Here is a 21,641-nt window from a genome sequence, read left to right as displayed (position 1 = left end):
TAAAGTTCCTCTTTCTTCACAATCTCGCCAGCACTTGTCGTTGTCTGCGTTCAAAATGTTGGCTATTCTAATTGGGGTAAGGTGATATCTTAGGATTGCTTATATTTGCATTTCCTTTATGACCATGGATGATGAACAGTTTCTCATATGCTTTTCTGCCATTTTAACCTCTTCTTTTGATAAGTCTCTCTTTAGTTTCCTTGCCCATTTAGTGATTGGTTTGTTGGGTTTGGGAGGGAGGGATTCGTTTTTTGAGTTTCCTGTAGATACTGGATATTAAGCATTTGATGTATTATTGGTAAATATCTTTTCCCAGTTGGTTGGCTAACTTTCTACTTTAGTAGCTATGCTTTTATCTGTGCAGAAAACTTTTATTTTTAGGTAGTCCCATTTCTTGAGTCTCTCTCCAATCTGTTGTGACCCTGGGACTCTGTTCAATAAGTTTTTGCCTGTGCCTATGAGTTCCAGTGTCTCTCCTACTTTATTGTGTAACTGTTTCAAGGTTTTAGGTCTGATATTGAGGTCTTTTATCCATTTTGAGTTAATGCTTATGCATGACTATATTTTTAATTTTCTGCATGTGGTTTCCCAGTTTTGCTGGCACCAATAATTGAATAGGCTCTGTTTGTTCCACTGTATACCTTTCGCTCATTTGATTATAGATATGTTGATTATAGATATGTGGTTTTATTTCTGGATCTTCTATTCTGTTCCATTGATCTTCTGGTATATTTTAGTGTCAATACCATGCTGTTTTTGTTATTATGGTTTTATAGTAGAGTTTGAAGTCTGGCATTATAATACCACCAGCATTGCTCTTTTTGCCTAGAATTGTTTTGGCTATTCTAGGTCTTCTGTTGTTCCACATGAACCTTTGGGTTCCACCTTCTATTTCAGCAAAGAATGTCTTTGGGATTTTGATGGGGATTGCATTGAATTTGTATGTCATTTTTGGCAGTATGGCCATTTTCATATATTGGTTCTCCCTACCCATGAGCATGGGGTGTCTTTCCATTTCCTGGTATCCTTTTTAATTTCTTTTATTAGGCTTTTATAGTTTTCATTAAATAATTCCTTTACCTTTTTGGTTAGGGTAATTCCTAAATATTTTATTCTCTTGGAGGCTATTGCAAATGGGATCGTTTTCTTGATTTCTCCTTCTGTTTGTGTATTGTTGGAGAACAGAAATGGTACTGACTTACCACTTTGCTAAAGTGATTTATTATTTCTAGGAGTTTGGGAGTGGAGTTCTATAGATTTAGTTTTATGGAGATAGATGTAAAGATGGGCTCCCTTATATGACTCACGCCCAGAATCCTAACCACTCAGAAGACTGTGATCTGAGAATTGAGTTTGAAACCAGCCTAGACAAATTTGAGAGACTCTTATGTCCAATTAACCAGAAAAAAAAGAAGCCAGCAGTAGAGGTGTGGCTCAAGCAGTAGAGTATCAGTCTTGAGTGGGAGGTGGGGGGAGCTCTGAGATAGCACCCAGGCCAGGCCCTGAGTTCAGGGCCCTCCCAACACACACACACACACACACACACATTTAAGTCCAATAAAATCCACTTATGTGAAATAGGCAATTGGTAAGTTTTGGCAAATGCTTGCAACTGTGTGAAATACCATCATAAAATTAACATGGTTCCCATGTTCGTTGGCAGTCATTTCCTGCCCCGCCTGGAGTCTGGCAGCCACCAGGGGGCACTAGTCACCATGGTGATTCTGCTGCCCTCCACACACTTGTCATTATCTGTGACCTGCAGCCAGCTTCCAAGACCTTAACTGAAACATTCTAATGGCTGTCCTAAGATATTATTGCCTAAATATATACTCCTGGGTGTTTTTTTTTTACAATTTTGTAGTTTTAAGCTCTTACATTCAGACTAAAATCTGTTTGGAACTATTCCTTAAGGGAATGAGGCAAGAAAGGTTCAAGTTCATTGTCTTTTATAGATTCCCCCACTCCCCCCAGCCAGAGCTGTGAACCAGACTCAGGGTCTTGCATTTAACAGGCAAGTGTTCTTCCACTGAGCTAAATGCCCAACTCTTCAAGTTCATTGTATTACCCTTAGATACTCAATTCTTCTGGCACCATTTGTTGAAAAGAATAACCTGTTATTTCCACAGAACTATCTTAGCACATCAAAACTCTTACATGGGGGTGTCTAATGCTAACTTTTGTACAAAAAGCAGCTGCATCTCTCCTTTTATCAGTATATACATTTTACACAATGTCCCTCTGTCTTGCTAATTTATGAAGTTTCAAACTCTAGTTTAACTTTTTTTTTTTCAAATTTATTTTGACTGCAGGATTCTTACACTAGCACCTTCCTCTTCCCGCCCACCCCTTTCTCTCCTTTACTTTTTTTTTTGGTGTGAGTCCTGGGTTTGAACTCAGGGCCTAGGTGCTGTCCCTAATTTTTTCTCTTTCAAGGTTAGCACTCTACTACTTGAGCCACACTTTCAGGCATGTGAGTGTATGTGTGTGTGTTGGTTCTGAGGGCTTGAATTCAGGGCCTGGGCACTGTCCAGTAAGTTTTTCACTCAAGGCTAGCACTCTACCACTTCCAGCTTTTTGCAGATTAATTGGAGTTAATAATCTCAGGGGCTTTTCTAGCTGGGCTGAGATTTCAGGTGCGAGCCACCTGCAGCTGGCTCACGAGCAGTTTTGACTACAGTGATGCTGGCTGATTTGATTATAGTGTGATCAAGCCTTTCCTGTAACAGTTTGTCCTTTTCAAAGCCTTCCTTTATGTATTTTTCTTAGGCCAAAAGAGTATGACAGAGAAGCTGGGGGGGGAACCAGCTAACCCCCCCAAGGACTCTAAATTCCAGTCTCACGCTTCCCTTTCACAGAGGGGGACGTGGAGGCCCGAGGTGCGTTCGCCGAGGAGGGCCCCGGGTGACTCGGCGGCTCACCCCTGTGCAGCAGGGCGCCCCAAACCTTGCCGCCCTCGCAGATGAGGCCTGGGGCCAGGTGTCCGCCGACAGGGGCTCCGGAGGCCCCCGCCCGTTACCACCACCCTCTAGGCGGGGGACCCCTCCCCGCCTGGACCACCGCCCAGTTGGGCACGGGGGTTCTGCACGCACCCTGCGGTCGGAGATCCCAGCTGGCATCCCCGGGCTGCGCCCGGTCCTCCTCCGTCACCGCCACCTCCGGGACCCGGCCGCCAACCGAAGCGCCGCCCCGTCGCTATGGCAACCGAGGGCCGCCCACCGGACGCCGGTGGCCAATGGAGTCCTCTGTTTCTCTGGCTAGAAAAGTTCTTGACCAATCGTTTGAGGCCTTTCAAACATCCGCAGGAAAGCGGCCAGTTCTCCCGGTTCAGCAGTTCAGGCCGGGACCTGTGGGTTTGACGGAGGGGCTTTCTTAAGAGGTTAGAATTCTGTTCACGCGGAACAACAACAACAACAACAACTCTTACTTCTCCGGGCGCCGGGGACTCACGCCTGTAATCCTAGCTACTCAGGAGGCTGAGATCTGAAGATCCAGAGCCAAAGCCTGGGTATCTGGGAGGCTCTTCAATTAACCAACAAAAAGACAGCGATGGAGCTGTGGCTCAAGTGGTAAAGCACTAGCCTTAAACAACTAGAAAGAAAAGAAAAGCCTTTAGGGACAGCGCGGGGGCGGAGGGGGAGAGAGAGGGGGGAGGGAGAGAAAGGGAGGGAGGGGGAGGGAGGGAGGGAGGGAGAGAGAATAAACCTAGGAGAATTAGCACGCACCTAATCACTGTGTGTGGTCGGAAAAAGACCGAGAAATGCAATTCTACCCCGGCAGCATGGAACACGAAGCACTCTAGAAATCCTCCTGTCGCATGGCCCAGCTGTCCCAGCTTCACGGGGCGCTGGGTCTAGAAGTGGGGAGAGGGAGGGAGAGAGGAGGAGAGGTGGGAGTACCGGTCCTGGGGCTTGAATTTAGGGATTGGGCGCCATCCCTTTTCCACTCAAGGCTGGTGCTCCACCACTTGAGCCACAGCTCCACTCCCAGCTGTTTGCTGGTTAACGGGAGATAAGAGTCCGGTGGACTTTCCTGCTCGGGCAGGCTTCAGAGATCTCAATCCTCAGATCTCAGCCTCCTGAGTCGCCACGGGCGCCCGGCAGCGTTGAGGATCTGAACATCTGACGGGGACGTGGGGTGCTGGAACCGCCAGGAGCAAAGCCGGGGTAGTGGCTGGGGATGACAAGGGAGGCTGCCGCAGGCGGCTCGAGTCCAGCCCACCTGTCAGGTAGGTAGGTGGGGCAGCGCAATCACCCAGGCTGTCAGCGGCTGAGGCCAAAGGAGGGGTGTCCCCAACGTGTTTCCGGAGGCCGCTAGAGGGGACTCGGGCTGAGCGCCAGGCCGGGTTCCCGGGTCGCGCCCCTACGCTCCAAGCAAGCTTAACGGCGCAGCCAAGACCTCGAAGGATGTCCCGCCCACTCTTTCCTAGCAGCCACTCGCCTGCGCGGAATCTCCGTCAGCCTCTGACGAGCAGACATCCGGACCAATCACGTTGCGACCTCTGAAAGCAAAACACTGCAGCATCCTGGCAGTCCCGAGTTGGGCTGGGATCTGGGAGGTCGTTCGTCAGGGTTGACTGCGCCGAGACCCCAAGTCACCTGGGACCGGTGGACCGGAGACGAAGCTCCACCGGTGAGTCCTGGCGACGGCTCGGGGACAAGGAGAGTCTGGAGCCAGTCCCAGGGTGTCAGGACAAGCTGTGCATTTGCAATCGCCCAATGCCCCCCCGCAAGTCAGCGCACCCCCCCCCCCCGCATGGTGCTAGTCTGTGGATGGAGTCCTGTCGTCTTGGGTTGGTTCTGTCTGCTTGTCTTGCTTTGCACTTTTGCATGGAGAGTGACAGGAGGGGCGCCCGGGCTTGCTTAAGGAAGAAAGGTGAGGCTGGGCTGGCTCCAAATCCGGAAGTGAAGCGCGGTGGAAGCCAGAGTGCCTGCTCCGCGGGCAGCTTCCGAGGGGAGCACTGGCTGGTCCGTCCTCGCGGCCGCCGACCCCAGGCCGTGGGCTCCCTGCTCCGTGGGATAACCCATCGCCAGGAGAGCCTGCGCCTTGTGGATTCTCTTTTTCCTGGGTCCGTGACTGTCAACCAACAGTGGGGGGGTGCTTCTTGGACACAGCTGTTAGTCCTGAAAAAAGATGCCCTGACTGTAATCCTAGCTACTGGGATGCTGAGATCTAAGGATCGACATTGAAAGCCAACCTAGACGAGAAAGACCGTGCCAGACTTTTATCTCCAACTAACCAGCAAAAGGCCACAAGTGGTAGGGTGGCTCAAGTGGTAGAGCCCCAGCCTAGAGTAAAAGAAACAAACAAGAGTGTGAGGCCCTGAGTTCAAGCTCTAATAATGGACGCTAAAATAAATACATAAAATACAGTAAAATTCCACGAAATCAAGAAAAGAGTAAGCAGGCCTTCTAAGCTTCCACCAAAAGCAAACTGTCCCTTAGCCCAGAAAATGCCACCGTCTGTCTGAGGCATGGGGGCCATGAGGCCAAGACCAGCTGTTGCTAAAAAGCCAGGCAAACAGAAGCAGAACTGGAAGATCAGCTGGCCTAAAGGTAGAAAGTCTGGATTCCTCCCAGCCCCTGAAGGTTCCCAAGGCCTGTTTGCTTTCTCTAATGTCCTGGGAGTGAGGCCGGCAGATGTTTGTTGTCATTCCAGAGTTGTGGTTGCTTGATAAGAGATTCTCCATTAAGACATTCTTGGTGACCGTGGCTTACAGAGTGCTTAGTTGGAATGATGTGTGTATGTATGTTTTATTTTTGACAGCACTAGGAATTTAACTCAGGCTTCAAACTTGCTAGGGAAATACTCTACCCGTTGGGCTAAGTCTCTAGTTCTATTTTGTTTTTGTTGTGTTGTGATACTGGGGTTTGAATTTAGGGTCTTCCTAGCCGGGTGATGTGCCACTTAAGCCATGTCACCAGTCATGCTTCAAGTTCCTGCTTTTTGCATTGGTTATTTTCAAGATAGGACTTTGCTTTATGCTAGGGCCAACCTGCACTGTGAGTCTTCTCCTTGGGATTCCCCCTGGTCTCCGGGATTGACTGGCACAGCAACCCCATGTAGTCATTGCACTTCCCCCATACCGAGAGTGGCAGGCATGCCACCAGCCATTGAGATGGAGATTTGCCAACTTCTTTCTTCTCTGGGCTGGCCTCAAAACCACAATCTCCTAATCTTTTACCACCCAAATAACTAGGATTATAGGCTTGAGCTACCACACCCAGCCTAACAGGCCTATGTTTAGTGTGGGTGTTTGAGTCACCTTTTTTTTTTTTTAAGGCTGTGACTGCCTTAACCGAAGAGTGAAACAGGGGATTTGGCAAATACCATCCTGGAATTTGCTGTCCAGGGCAGCTTCAGTTCTAGGTTGGAGTCCTCCTTGGGCCTCTCAGAGGTAGAAAGCCCTGAGCCATTTGTTTCTTTTCTCAGACTCTCACTAAATTCAAAATGCCAGAATAAACAACTCTAAAATTTAATATAGGAATGCTTTTGACATGCACATAAAAGTCTAGTAAGAATAATCATGCGTTCCCCATAATCTTGCAAACCTATATTCATCTGAGTTTTACAAGTTAAGAGTGATGGGATGAGAGTTACAGTCACCTGATGAGTATAGCCATGCCTGAATACCATCTCAATGCGAATTTAACTGTGAGGCCCTTTAACAAATGGACACCTGAATCAAATGGCCTTTGTGACAACATCTGATGTCTCCAGTCCTGGATATATTTGCCTTATTTTTAAAACATAGAAACCAGAATCCTGGACAAGATGACAAAGGGCTAGACGTGGCAGAATAAGCAGATTTCTGACACTTGGGTTATGGCAGACTGTTTAATCCTTGCCTATGAGCCCTCAGGATCTCTTGGATTCATGGGAGAGTATGTGAATAAATTACCTGATTAACCTAGAGAGGGAAAAGATAACACTAAGAGCAGCTGGTTTCCCTCAGCCATTTTCTGTGTGAGCACTTTTTATGACTTGTTTCATCAAATATTCACATTGCCCCACCGGAGAGGAAACATGGCTATTCATATTTTACATCTATAGAGGCTGGCTGAATTCAAAGCAAAATGATCTGGGCCATAGGTCACACATGGTAAATCAGAAATAATTTAAAAAGCGGGGTGTCCGCGGCTCATGCTTGTAATCTTAGCTGCTCAGAAGGTTGAGATCTGAGGGTCAAGATTCAAAGCCAGCGTGGGCAGAAAAGTCCATGAGATGCTTGTCTCCAATTAGCCAGCAAAAATCCAGAAGTGGATTTGATTCAAGTGGTAGGCACTAGTCTTGAGGAGAAACACCAAGTGGGAGTGTGAGACACTGAATTTAAGCCCCATTACTGGTTCATACACACACACATATACACAATTTAAAAAAAAACATTTTTATTGAAATAATATTATTCAATAGAATCTAAATTCATGGTTTTTTTTTTGTTGGAGTTTTGAATGGCCTCTGTTTTTCTTATTTTACTTTTGTCTTTAGTGGTAGAGATTGAGTTTTATTTTTATTTTTTGCAAGTATAAGAAGGCTTCAGAGCTTAGTGTCAGTGGCCTGCACCTATAATGCTAGCTGTTCAGGAGAATAAGATCTTGTTCAGAAAAGTCCAAGCGATTCCACCTCCAGTTACCTAGCCAAAAGTTGGCCTGGAGTTGTGGCTCGGGAGGTAGAGTATCAGCTGAGCAAGCTCAAGACTCTGAGATAGGGTTTTGCCCCTGAATACATTTTCTTCTGTACTTGGAAGAAACACTGGAGAAACACTGCCAGTATAGTTTAATAACATGAACAAGGATACATGCTGCTGGTGTTTCGGAGGCCACATTATTGCCCCCATTCTATAGACGAGATGACTGAGTCTGAGAGGCAAAGCAATCTGGTGGCCACTCAGCTGTTCTGGGTAGCAGCACATTTCTTCCATCTGCCATGGAGATCACTTTTCTTTGTGTATGTGGTGGGGGACAGAGGGTGTAGATAGAGTCTCACTATGTAACCCCAACTGACCCCGAACGCTCAATCTTCCTGTCTTGGCCCTTTGAGTGCTAGGATTACAGGAGGGAAGGGTCATGGCTGGCTTTTGATGGTCATATTTTTGTTGTTTGTTTAACAAAAAGCACTATTCTACTTCTTGTTCTCAGGAGCCTGTGGCAAAAGGAGGGTTTAGTTTAGGATAGGATGGGAGGAAGGCTGGGGTGGAGGACAGAGAAGTCTGGTGGCCTGGGAGGAAGCAGTAGTTGAGTGAGTGCCTTCTTAAGGGGCTTAGGGATGATGCAGTGTTAAAGACGGCCCCTCTTGTCCTGAAGCTTCACTCAGGTGTCCAAGCCAGGGCGTGCATTCTTAATCTGCTTCTCTGCCCTTTAGAGCACAAGAAGAAGCAGAAGATACCTTTGCAGGGAAGCTGAGGAAGAAGCTGTCACACAACCAGGAGAGTCTTCCTGCTGGAAGGAGGTGAACCCCAGCAGGAATGGCTGCCAGCGTAATTCCGGTTTAGCAGCAGCTCCAGCCCCAGCTCAGATGAACAGGATGCCGCATTAGACACCATGGATGGAGCTCAAAGTGCAGGCCTGCGGCTGCAGCAGCTCCCACCCACCAGCGGGGCCACCTCGGTGAGCCTGAGCCTCAGCGAGGGCTCTTTCTCCTACAAGGCAAGTGCTCTCCTTTGAGCTAGGGATTTTGTATTTTCCCAACAAGAAAACAGCACAGTGCAGAACTGGCTGACAGGAAGATCCAGGCTCGCAGGAACTTTAGGCAGCACCTCTGTGTGCAACAGGATGGTGGAGAGGTGCTGCTTAGAACCTAGGAAAATAGAGAAACAGAGAAACATCTTAAAAGTAGGATGGGGGAAAAAAAGAAAGGGTCTGGGAGTTTGGCCTAGTGGGAAGAGTGCTTGCCTCAAAGTTTGAAGTCAGGAAAGCCCATGAGATTCTTATTTTCAGTTAACCAGCAAAGAGCCAGAAGTTGAGATGTGACTCCAGTTGTAGGGTGCTAGTCTTGAGCAAAAAAAATCCAAGTGAGAGTGCAAGCCTCTGAGTTCAAGCCCTAAGACTGGCACACACACACATAGATACCCACCTCCTCCCCAACCACACACACACACACACACACACACACACACACACACACACACACACACGGTCTAACTCAGAGATGAGCTCCACTCACATTTTAGTCTTTCTTCTCTGCCCTCTCCTGTTACAGATTTGGGGTCACATTGCACATTAAGTTTGCATTTTGGCTGGATTCCTAGGAAAAGCTAGGGAGGATGGGAATTTCAGTATCAAGTAATTGGAATAAGTCCTGGGGACTTTGAGGTATAGAGGCTGTCCTTCATTGCCTTGGGTTGATTTGAGGCAGGGCAGTGTTGATATTGGGGAGTGAGTTTGCTAAAGGAGATCACTGAACTCTGGATTGGATGGTTTTGCATCTGGAAGCCTCCTTCAGAATCCTGTAGCCCAGGGAGGGGTCCTGGGTCCCCTGCCTGGTGGTCACTAATGCCCAAGTCTCCAGCATGTAGTTAACACCACTGGCCTGTGATGAATGAATGCCAGAAGGGCAAATATAGAAGCTCCTACAGAACACTCTCCATGATGAGATTTCTAATAAGCTTTTATTTGAATCACAAACTCAGTTCATTTGCTTATGATGGACTACCTTTGAGCCAGAACAGAGATAATTAAGCCAGTGTCACAGTGCCAGGGAGCATAAGAATTGAGGAAGGAGACAATCCTGTGAGCTAGTGGTTAGATGCCCATTGAAGTACTGGGTGGGTAAAGAGCAGCAATTGGCTGTGGTTCCCTTCCCTACCCCTGCTCCTTTCTGGCTTAGCTACTTTGGACATTCAACAGAGAAGACCTGATTGGCCTGGGTGGGTCAAGTGTCTATCCAGGTCCGATCAATAATGGAGGGTGGGGCGATAGACAAACTGTCTGGGATGAGCCAGGATTGTAGGCACTTCTCAAAGAGTGGCATGTGAACTGGACAGGCAGACTGCTTCCAAGCCATCTCACTTAGGGGACTAGAGAGACAGTGAGAGGCCTGGAGGCTGGCTTGATATAATAGTTGGATGAAGTCCTTCCCTCTGCCCAACTGGAAGGCGTGGGATTTTCCTGGTAGATGGGTACACTGCTAAGAGAGACTGCATCCCTTAAGATACTAGCTCTTTGTCTCAGCCTGGAAAACTCAGGCCACCATTTCTTCTGATGCTGGGTTAGGCAGGAGCTATGAGAAAAACAGAGATACATCTGTCCTCAAGGAGTCCAAGAAGGAGGCAGGAAAAATGTCTACAACTGCCAACACAGACCTTGGTACTCAATAAGAGATCAGGTGGGGTGCTCAAAGCATGGGCTCCTGGCTTCAAGTCCTGGCCTTGTTGCTTTCTAGCATTACAGCTTGGCGATGGTCATTTAAGCCCTGCTGACAGGCCAGCTTTAGATCTGTCCACTAAGATAGTGACAAAGTTGGCCTGAATTCACAGATGAGGAAATTGAAGCTGCCTGCACCATTCTGTTCTGACCTGGAAACCGCTCCCCAACCTTCCAGCTCCAGCTTCATCAGTCTTCCTGGCAGGAAACTATAGATCCTTTATTCATAACAATCAATCATAATCATAGTAATAGGCGTAACTAACCTTTGTGGGGTGAGTGTGGGGGCAACAGGGATATGCTCACCCTCACAAAAGCCCTATGAGGTAGGTTCTTTTATAACCCCACATGAGGAAACTGGCACAAAGATGTTACCTAGCCTGAGGACACACAGTCAAAGGTAGTCAAGCAAGATTCAGATCCAGTCTCTTCCGTCCAGGTCCTGAGTCTACCACCTGGCCACCCAATCTGCTTTCTACACGGTAGCAGATACTGCAAGGCCCTTTCTGTTCTAGACACTGGTGATTAGTATGGAAATGACAGTCTTGGGGAAGGTTGTGACTCGTCTGCTGGAGGCAGCAAGTGTCTAGAGTGTCAGGAAGATGGCCAGAGGCCAGGTCACAGGTGCAGCAGAGCCTGGAGCCAGTCTGGATACAAGAACTGATCCTGTCTGTGAGCCCAAGGCATTGTGGGAGATGCATGTAATTGGCAAGTGGTGGCTAGTCTTGTCACTGGGGTATTTAAATGGAGGCTGGTATTTAAGTGGTAGCAGACAAGAAGCAGGCCTTGGAGAAGCAGGACCAAGCTTCCATTTGAATACCAATATGGACTCAGGATTTCCTGCTCTGACTTGTGGCTGCCTTCCTTGGAAATTTCTTTCAGAACTGTGGCAGGTCAGGGTTCAGTTCTTCTATCAGGGAAAATCAGAGCCAGAAGGGCACTGAGAGCTGCCACCGGTAACAAGGATAACAATGGATGAGCCATAGCAGCCGCTCAAATTGTTGTGGTATTGACCATGGCGGAGAGCATTTGGACCTATGCCCTACTTGCGATGGGCTGTGCGGCTCAGATGAGGAAACTGGGGCTTAGAGAGTTAAGATATCACATAGGGAGGAAGTGGCAGAGTGGGGCCCTCCCCTCCCCCACTGGCCTGCTGGACTCAGCGTCCACAGTGGAATGCAGCAGCAGCAGCAAGAGGGGTGCCTTTGGGTTCCCCCTTCTCCTTAATATGTATGTCTGTGGAAGCCATCACTGGGGGGTCGATATCTGGTTGCCTGTGCACCCTAAAGCCAGTCTGGATGTAGAGATGTATCCTGTCTGTGTAAGCCTAAGACATGGTGGGAAGGCCCCCCACTTCCCTCTCAGAAGGCAACCCATCCAGAGGCTGTGCTGTGTGGACAGATTCCAAATCCCAGCTGGTGCCACTTGTCCCTGTGCATGACAGGGCCCCCTGTTATTCTCTAGGGGTCCCCACGTGAGCTAGTTGGAAAACCTCACCCCTTCCCAACCATCAAATACAGGGGTCCAAAATGGCCTGAGGGAGCACCAGGCTCAGCCAGTCTGGCCACTGCCTCCCTCTGCCTCTGCCCTGGACTTGAGCCTTCTCAGGTACCAGCAGTCTGCGTGGGGTGCAGCCCTCCCCTCCTTCCTGCCTCGGGATGAGATCTAGCTCTGCCCGGGAAAAGTCAGGCAGGGATAAGGGGTACCCAGCAAACATTTGGGCTTCTGCTATTGAGGACCTCAGCGGATAGAGGTGGCCCAGGGGAAGTCAGCCTGTGCCCCGCTCCACCTGGCACTTCTTGCCACCTGACCCTCACTTCCTCCCATCTGTACCCTTTCTTACAGGATAGCCCTGGTCCCAAGCTGGAGCCTGTGCTGTTAGCTTGCCCCAGGCTGGTCATGTGTCACTCTGAGGACTCCAGGAGTCCCAGTGGCTCTTCTGTGAATGAAGTAAATTAAGGTGGAGGAGGGGTTCCACAGGTGGAAGTCCCACGCCCCAAACTGGACACCCCAGCCCCAGGCTCTTTAGTTGGAGGTGGAGCGTGGGTGGTGGCAGCTTTTCTGCCTGGCTTAAATGCCCATAAACCTGAGCCAAGCACACTTCACAAAGGTCAGGAGGCGTAATTAGTGCTGACAAGGCCCTTGGGTGATGCAGGGATGGAGAGATGATGTCTGTCTGTCTGTAAATGATAATTATGTGTAGAATGCCTTCACAGGCAACCTCAGCTGAGCTGGGCAGTAGTGAGTCACAAGAACATCCCTGAGACTCTTACCTCTACTTAACCATCAAAAAAAAGAAAGAAAGAATGAATGAAAGAAAGCAGAAAGCTCTGCCTTAAGAGGTAGAGCACTAGCCTTGAGTGAAAACGCCAAAGGAGATTGCAAGGCCCTTGAGTTCGAGCCCATTACCAACAAATCCACTCACACACACACACCTGCTTCGGCTGCCTGGCTGGTTAGTAGAACCCCACTGCTCACAAAGTGGAAAGCTTATTTCCTGCCCTGTGAATGACCCTCAGGTCACACAGAGACTGTCTAGTGGTATCACTGGAGCCTGGAAGTCCAACTTTCGGTTTCAAATCCTCCCATCCCACCCTTGTCTGGTTACTTCCTGTCCTTCAGGCGGACTCTGTTCACAACGTGTGGTAGCTACTACCTCAGCTGCTCTGTGGTCCAAAGAAAATGCTAGAAAGGTAGCTGGGTGTGGTGGCTCATGCCTGTAATCTAGCTACTCAGGAGGCTGAGATCTGAGAATCTCAGTTCAAAGCCAGCCCAGGCACTAAAGACCATGAGACTCATCTCCAGTTAACCACTAGAAAACTGGAAGTGGCGCTGTGGCTCCAGGGGTAGGGCTGTATCCTTGAGCTGGAGAGCTCAGGGACAGTGCCCAGGCCCAGAGATCAAGCTCCACAACTGATCCAAAAAATAAAATTGCTAGAAAGGGCCTGGGGCACACCTGACATGTTATGAGCACCCTAAATACCAGCCGTGAAATCATGATAAGCAGTTTTCAGTGCTTACATTGGCTGATCCGTGTGGGGTTTGCAGTTTTCATTTCCAGGCTCCACCTACTCCATACACACTTATAAAAATTGTTTTGGCTCGTCCGTATCCATCAGCCATGTCAGAGGACAACTTGGCCTCTGAATAAACAGAATAGTGTCAAGCAGGCACTGGGTGAGTCATATGAAACTACCCTCCCGTCCCACATTTGTAGTACCAGGGTTTGAACTCAGAACCCTTGTGCTGATGGTGCTAATACTTGAACTACACCTCTAACCCTGAATAGGGTTTGCCTGTTCCAGGCTGGCCTCAAACCACAGTCCTCAAGATCAGCCTCCTGAGTAGCTAGGATTAGAGGCATGAACCATTGGCACTCAGCTCTTTTCCTAGTCTAACTTGCCCCACATAGAGTTTATACTATGGGGTAGACTTTGCTTATTTACAAGTCTATATATGTAGATATATAATTATAAATGCGTTTCTTTTGCACCCATTTAGAGCCACAGAGTTCACTCATTCAATCTAGGTAACAAATTTGAAAAATCATCTAGTTAACAAATCAGCCTTTATTGTCCACACCTCTGTGAAGTCAGACTGTCTGCAGAGCATCCCATCAGGGTCCCTTGTATCCCATCATGACATCATGCCCTAGCAGGACCACAGAGGAGAAGAGAGTCATTCCTTCAGTGGGTGTCCTAAACACCCCAGGGAAACAAACACAACTTTGAAACTCCCCCTCAACCCTTGGGCAAGGTGCCAGAGGAAGATTTATGGGACAAATGTTTCTTGGATAAAGTGGGAGAAAAGCTCTTGTGAAAGGTGAGATATAACCCCAGCAAATGGGAAAGACTGGTGCTGTGCTCCAATCCCCAAAGATAGTGTCAGCAAAGACCTTGCAGGGGGGTCTCGGGTCCCTGTCAGAAGAGGCTGACCCTCATCCTCGGGAGGAGGAGAGGAAGAGAGAGCATCCTGTTGTTTTCAGACATGTCAGAGAAAGGAGAGAAGAGCCTTCTCCATCTGTGTCTTTTTGAGCCTACTCTACCTGCTGTGGTCTCCTTCCATCTGCCCCAGGCCCTGTCTTACTCTTGGGGTCCTCTGGAGCTCATTTTCCTCGGGTCAGTTTCCCCACCCCGGCCTCAGCTTGTTTCTCCTTCAGGTCTCCCTTCAGATTCATCCCTCATTCATAGCATCTTTTGTTATTGTTATTGTTGTTATTGTTATTCCTCGTTATTGTTATTGTTATTGTTGTTCCTCGTGGGACTTGAAGATGGAACTCGGGGCCTGGGCACTGTCACTGAGCTCTTCAGCTTAAGCGAGTGCTCTACAACTTGAGCCGCAGAGCCACTTCTGGTTTTCTGATGATTAATTGGAGATAAGAGTCTCAGACTTGCATGCCTAGGCTGGCTTTGAACCGAGATCCTCAGATCTCAGACTCCCGAGTAGCTAGGATTACAGGCATGAGCCACCTGCATCTGGCTTCATAGCATCTTTGAACCCCCTGTGCATTCCCCAGCCCTACCACCAGATCTGAGGTAAGAGCAGCCTGTGCTCCTGGGTTGCTGACCCCAGTGAGATGAGACAGTTAGTTTACTGTGATTCATGCTGTGGGCATGGGGACAGGGAATGAGGCACTGGATGGAACAGCGCCTGGATGCTGCTCTGCCTTCCTTGCCCTAGCAGGTCTTGGTACTGTGTGTTCTGTACCAGTCTAGGAGTCGCTGGCTCAGAAAGCAGCTGCCCTGCCCCAACATCTCCTGCTGTACAGCACGCATGCCCGGGACCCGCACTGTTGTAGAGTTCTATACAGTCCATAGCTGGACATAACAGTTAAGAGCCTGGCCTCTGGTGTTAGACTGCCTGGGTTCCAGTCCTGCTCAACCTCTGCCCACCTGTGCCTTAGTCTCCTAACTGCAAAAGTAGGCAAGAATAGACTTTGCTTTATGATGACTGAGTTAATACATGTGAAGCATATGGACTTAGCATATATTAAGTGTTCGATAAATATTGCTGCTTTTCATGGTCATCATCCTCATTTCTAATCTTTATGACCAGTCATTTACCCATAGCTGAGCTCTGTGTAATACATCTGACCCTTTCTACTGGCAAATGCCTGGTTGCAGGGCAGGGCTGGTGGGGGAGGGGTATCAGGGAGTTCTATGATACTGAAGGCCCTGTGGTATCCTATAATAAAGAGATCTGTCTCCTTGAACCCAAGACGTGGGCTTATTTTCATGAGTTTAGACAGTAAGTTCTAGAGCTTGAACTCAAGGCCTTGAGCTCTTGTTCTGCTGTATGTGTGTGTGTATGTGTGTACACACACACGTGCATGCCAGTGAACCCGGGTCTGGGCCCTGTCCTGGAGCTTTTGTTCCTCAAAACTGATTACCACTTGAGCCACAGGTCCGGTTCTGCTTTCTGCTGGTTAATTAGGGATAAAAAGTCTCATGATTAAAATCACTAACATGGGGGCCGGGAGTTTGGCCTAGTGGTTAAAGTGCTTGCCTAGCATGCATGAAGACCCGGGTTCGATTCCTCGGCACCACATGCATAGAAAAAAGCCAGAAGTGGTGCTGAGGCTCAAGTGGTAGAGCTCTAGCCTTGAGAAAGTCCAAGGACAGTGCTCAGGCCCTGAGCTCAAGACCAGGACTGGAAAAAATAAATAAATAAATAAAATAAAATCACTAACATGATGACATAAATTGAGTTTACTGGGGTTTGAACTCAAGCTCTCACACACTTGCTTATCTTTTTTGGCTGTCTGCTGGTCAATCGAAAATGGAGTTTCCTGGACTTTTTCTGCCCCAGGCTGGCCTCAAACTATGATCCTTCAGATAGCCTCCTGAGTAGCTAGAATTACTTTTCTGAGCTACCAATGCCCAAATGAATTAATTTTTGATATGTTAAATAATTGACAATCCAAGTAAGTAGGTCACTGCACCCCGCTGGGAACATGAAGACTCCCTTGATGCAAAGTAACCAGCTTGGGTTTCTCTTGTAAGTGCCACTTTTCCATTCAAGATGGTGGCCAGAGCCAGGCACGGTGGCTCACCCCTGTAACCCTAGCTACTCAGGAGACTGAGATCTGAGGATCACAGTTCAAAGCTACCCTGGGCACTAAAGCCCAAGAGACTCTTACCTCCCATTAATCACTAGAAAACAGGAAGTGGAGCTGTGGTTCCAAGGAATAGGGCAGTAGCTTTGAGCTGAAGAGCTCAGGGACAGCACCCAGGCTCAGAGTCCAAGCCCCACAACTAACCAAAAAGAGAAAGAAAAAAGATGGTGGCTAGCCATCCCATGGCAAATAGGATCAGGGCAGAGTCAGCCTTATCAGATCTTTATGACCAAAGTTGGAATAGCGGGGATGCAGCCAAGTCCAGGTGTTTTGTGAACAGGCAGCACAGCAGGATTAGCCTTAGGTATTAAAGTTGCTCTTTGTTAAGGGCCTGGGATGGGGCATGATGGGGCATTGTTCTTCAGGATTATTGGGGGCAGTAAACACTTGGCAGCAAATATGCCCCCAAGTCCCCTTGGCTGAGGCACAACTCACATCTGCCGTGTTAACCTTCCTTCTAGGAAAACTTGATCGGCGCCCTCTTGGCAATTTTTGGGCACCTCGTGGTCAGCATTGCACTTAATCTCCAGGTGAGTCTCGGTTGCCAGCTCTGTCAGGGCACAGATACGACAGGTAAGTGGGTGTCTTGTTCAGATCCAGCTGCCTCCTCTCTGTGGGATGCTGCTGGCACCTGGCCCAGGGTTGTTCCAGAATCTCACTGGGTTTGGTGCCCACTCCCCGCTCCTCCTTGCTCAGGCCTCCTGCTCTCTGACTGTACTGTGGTCGCCTAACTGGCTAGTTCTAGCCTTACCCACTCTGCTCATACTTACTGCTGTAATGGAACCAACACATCCAGTTCAAGTCTGATTCTAACACTGACGGAGCTGTAGCAGCTGCTAGGGGCCCCCACCCCACAGCCCCTGGACCTGTCTACTCATAGCAGCCCAGTATAGAGCCAGGAGCCAGATTGTACCCCTGCCTGCCATGTACATTAGAAAATCTGGGTGTGGTGGTTCACGGCTGTAATATCCCTCCACTCGGGAGCCTGAATATGAGGTTAAGGGCAGTCTGGACTATATAGTGCGGCCCTCTTTAAGGAAAGAAGAGAGGGAGAGAGGTCAGGAAGGAGGGAAGAAGGGAGGAACAAAGGGAAGGAAAGGAAAAAGTTAAAAAAGAAGCCAGCCAGGTGCCATGGCTCACGCCTGTAACCCTAGCTACTCAGGAGGCTGAGATCTGAGGATCATGGTTTGACTCCAGCCGGGGCAGGAAAATCCATGAGACGTTTATCTCCAATTAATCACTCAAAAGCCAGAAGTGGAACTGTGGTTCAAAGTAGTAGGGCACTGGTGTTGGGCAAAAGAGCTAAAGGACAATGTCCCGGCCCTGAGTTCAAGCCCCACAAATGGAAGGAGAAGGAGAAGGAGAAGCACTCTACCACTTGGGCTACAGCTCCATTTCCAGCTTTTTAGGTAGTTTTAGTGTAGGTAAGAATCTCACACTTTCCTGCCCAGGCTGGCTTCTAACCATGATCCTCCGATCTCAGCCTACTGAGTAGCTAGGATTACCGGGTGTAAGTCACTCATACCTGGTCCCCAGAATACTTTTAATTATCATGCATTCATCATGTAAGAGGGGCTTCAATGTGAGTTCCCCCACAGAACCTGTGTATCCTGATCAACCTCCCCACCTCTGTCACTCCACCCCTCCCTCTTCCCGGGTTAGAGCAATGTCAACAGTTTCTACGTGGAAATAAATTATTTTTTAAATGGGGCTGTTGATTTAGGACATAAACATCACATAATTATTTTATCAGGGCATAAGCAAATCAGATTTCTCCTCCAATTTCTAGAAATACTGCCACATCCGCCTGGCAGGCTCCAAGGATCCCCGCGCCTACTTCAAGACCAAAACATGGTGGCTAGGTCTGTTTCTCATGCTGCTGGGCGAGCTCGGTGTGTTCGCTTCCTATGCCTTTGCCCCGCTCTCACTCATTGTGCCCCTCAGTGCCGTCTCTGTGATAGGTAAGTCCTGGCCTTCCTGCCCTTGAACCTCACCTTCAGAACCTTCTCTCACAGAGCAAAATGCTTTTGCTTTGGCAATCATCTAGCCTCATACTAAGGACTTTGTACCCATCCAGACCTGCTCTAATCACCTTGCAGATCTGTATCCTTCTGACCCTTCCAGAAACCTTTTCAGGGAGAGACCAGTACTCCCCCCACTCCCATTTTTCAGATGAAGAAACTAAGACACAAAATGGTGGAGTTACTTTTCCTAGATCACACACAGGCTGGCCATCTGGCTGCAGACTGGGGTGAGAGCCAGAAAACATACAAGAATTACTTTTTGGCTGGGAATATGGCCTAGTGGTAGAGTGCTTGCCTAGCATGCATGAAGACCAGAGTTCAATTCCTTGTTATACATAGAAAAAACGCCGGAAGTGGTGCTGTGGCTCATGTGGTAGAACTCTAGCCTTGAGAAAGCCATAGGACAGTGCTCAGGGTCTGAGTTTAAGGCCCAAGACTGGCAAAGAAAAAAAGGGAAAAAAAGAAAGAATTGCTTTTCCTTTCTCCCACCCTACCTCAAGACGTGATTAAGATAATAATAACCCTTGGCCACTCATTGGCCACCTGTGACCCTGCCATGGACATTCCAGATGTTTCATTTTTTTTTCCAGATCACATCAAGTGCTGGCTGTATGCCAGTAGTTTGCTCCTACTATCCTATGTAATTACTCTTATAACTCAGAGAAGTAATAATTTTTAGTGGTATGCTGGTAAACTGACTGTCAGAAAGAGAAAGAAGAGAGAGAAGAAAAAGAGGAGCCCGAGGTGTATCTTAAGTGGTAGAGTGCTTGTGTAGCCAGGGTAAGTCTAGAGTTCATGCTTACCACTGCCAAAGAGACAAGAGGAGAAAGAACAAGAAGAGGAAGAGGAGGAGGAGGGAGAGGAGGAAGAGGGGAAGGAGGAGGAGGAGGAGGAAGAAGAGGAGGAGGAGGAGGTGAAAGAAAGCTGGGAGAAAAGAAATGGAGAAGTGAGAAAGGAGGAAAGGGTATAGTGTTTATAGTGCAAGCCAGAGCAGCTAGATCCAGCACATTGTCTCATAGACTAGAGAACTGCGGCTCAGAGGAGACAGGACCTGGCTAGTTGTGACCAGGGCTCACAGTCAACCATCCCTTGCAGTATTTGCAGGGAGCTCACTTGTGAGCGAGGAAGAAGTCAGGGAGGGAAAAACATGGCTGGGTGTTTGAGTAGAAGGAGCTAGAGCGCTTGACTTCAACAGCCCTGAGTTCAAGTCTCACCTTTCCAGCCCAGATGAACTGTTGTGAGTAGGTCCTTCACCACTTCCCAGCCCCAGTGTCTCAATTTGTCAAATAGGACTAAATGGAAGCCACTTCCAAGGGTAGATGTTCCTGAAATAATGGCATAACTGCACCTACCTCACTGCTGTTGCTCAACGCACAGTGCTCAGTAGGCAGGAGAGAGGGGTTAGGAAGTATCAGGCCACTTTGTGTTGAGGGGAATCCCAGAAGTGTGGGTGGGTGGGGAAGGTGGCTCAGACAACAACCTCATTTCTCTGCTCTCTGCTTTGTTTCAGCAAGCGCCATCATAGGAATCATATTCATCAAGGAAAAATGGAAGCCTAGGGACTTTCTGAGTAAGTCCAGCCCCGTGAGCCCTGGCTTTCATTTTTCTGCCCCTGCTTCTTTGTTACCAAACCAGCTTATGCCATGTGCCAGCGGCTCACACCTGTAATCCTCGTTACGTAGGAGGCTGAGATCTGAGGATCATGGTTCAAATTCAGCCTGGGCAGAAAAGTCTTAGTGAGACTCTTATTTCCAGTTATCCATTCAAAAACTGGAAATGATGCTGTAGCTCAAAGTGGTAGAGTACTTGCCTTGAGGAAAAGAAATCAGGGACAGCACTTAGGGTTTAAGCTGAGTTTAAGCCCCACAACCAAAATAAATAAAAAATAAACCAGCTCACCCCTAATGAGAGATGCCATACTCTCCATTCCACTAAGGGAAGTGGAAATTGGAAAACTGCCAAACCCAGCCTGCACCGCCCCTCTCCCCACCCCATGGCCCAAGAAACACACTGCCTGGTGACTCTCACAGCCACCTCCCAAGACTGGTGACTCCTCAGATGCCCACCACTGGCGGAGTGTGTAAATTATGTCATAGTCACGCTGAGCCACAGTTAAGCAATAGAGGTGAATAAGCTAGCTTAACATACAACACCAAGAAACCCCCCAAACACACTGACAATGAACACAGATCCCAGAGAATCCATTTAGATAAAGGACAAAACCATCAGAGTGGTCGAAGTCAAGGCTATGTCAGGCTGGGGGCAGGCGCTGAGACTAGAAGGGATGGAAATGAGGACGTCAGGGTCATTGTGTCTCCTCTTTCCTGATATGCTTATTACATAGGTGTGTTGACCTTTTACTTTATGAGAATTCAACCAGCATTTTTTATATGCTTGTCATACTTCTTTAAAGGTTATCAAAGCCAGCTTATGCTGTTGCTGTGATCTTAGCTACTAGGAAGCTGAGATCTGAGGATCACAGTTTGAAGCCAGGCTGGGCAGAAAAGTCTTTGAGACTCTTGTCTCTAATAAACTACAAAAAAAAAAAATGCCAGAGCCATAGCCCAAGTGGTAGAGTGCTAATCTTGAGCAAAAAAAAGCTCAGAGACAGTGCCCAGTCCCTGAGTTTAACTCCCAGGACCAGAAAAAACAAAAACAAAAAAACCCCATAGTATTGGTGTATTGCACAAGTGCCACATCCTTCTTGCCCTGCCAGGTGTGTCACACTTTGCTCTGTATGGTCCCCTGACCAACCCTCCTTCCCTGCAGGACGCTATGTTTTGTCCTTTGTGGGCTGTGGCTTGGCGATTGTGGGCACCTACCTGCTGGTGACATTCGCACCCAACAGCCATGAGAAGATGACAGGCGAGAACGTCACGAGGCACCTCGTGAGCTGGCCTTTCCTCCTGTACATGGTAAGAGGTGTCTCCCGTCTGCCTCCCTGGAGTTGTGCACGGCACAAAGAAAAAAGGCGAAAGGGAGGGGAGGGGAAAGGGAGAAGAAATTGCAACTGATAATAACTAGATGAAATATGTGTTCCCTGGAACAAAGCCCAGGAGAAACAGGGAAATGAAACAGCTGTGTTTTGGTCTGTCATTATGAGGGATTTAAAAACTCTTTCTCCTCAAAATGCCCATTTAT

At 48.3% G+C, this 21,641-nt stretch overlaps 2 protein-coding genes across 6 annotated transcripts in view; one reads left to right on the top strand and one right to left on the bottom strand.

Moving 5' to 3' along the window:
• Positions 1 to 3,124, bottom strand: part of Stpg1 (sperm tail PG-rich repeat containing 1) — a 37,459-nt gene extending 34,335 nt beyond the window's left edge. For all 3 annotated transcript variants that reach the window (XR_016536005.1, XM_090335555.1, XM_090335557.1), the window contains exon 1: positions 3,093 to 3,124. The gene's annotated coding sequence lies outside the window, so the exon portion shown is untranslated. The remainder of the gene's footprint in view (positions 1 to 3,092) is intronic.
• Positions 3,125 to 4,137: 1,013 nt separating this feature from the next.
• Nipal3 (NIPA like domain containing 3) overlaps positions 4,138 to 21,641 on the top strand; it is a 33,415-nt gene continuing 15,911 nt past the window's right edge. For 2 of the 3 annotated variants that reach the window (XM_090335552.1, XM_090335553.1), the window contains exons 1-7: positions 4,138 to 4,228; positions 4,433 to 4,632; positions 8,362 to 8,645; positions 16,938 to 17,006; positions 18,266 to 18,437; positions 20,011 to 20,070; positions 21,270 to 21,415. In XM_090335552.1, coding sequence (XP_090191678.1) covers positions 8,541 to 8,645; positions 16,938 to 17,006; positions 18,266 to 18,437; positions 20,011 to 20,070; positions 21,270 to 21,415 — 552 coding nt within the window. In that variant the 5' untranslated portion in view covers positions 4,138 to 4,228; positions 4,433 to 4,632; positions 8,362 to 8,540. Of the gene's footprint in view, positions 4,229 to 4,432; positions 4,633 to 8,361; positions 8,646 to 16,937; positions 17,007 to 18,265; positions 18,438 to 19,268; positions 19,281 to 20,010; positions 20,071 to 21,269; positions 21,416 to 21,641 lie in introns of those variants that run through there. The other variant, XM_090335554.1, reaches the window with a different exon arrangement.

The sequence above is a fragment of the Megascapheus bottae genome, chromosome 6, assembly GCF_031878675.1.
Source record: "Megascapheus bottae isolate mThoBot1 chromosome 6, mThoBot2.hap1, whole genome shotgun sequence".
NCBI lineage: Eukaryota > Metazoa > Chordata > Mammalia > Rodentia > Geomyidae > Megascapheus > Megascapheus bottae.
Note: the sequence above shows the minus strand (reverse complement) of the source record. Positions and strands in the feature narration are given on the sequence as shown.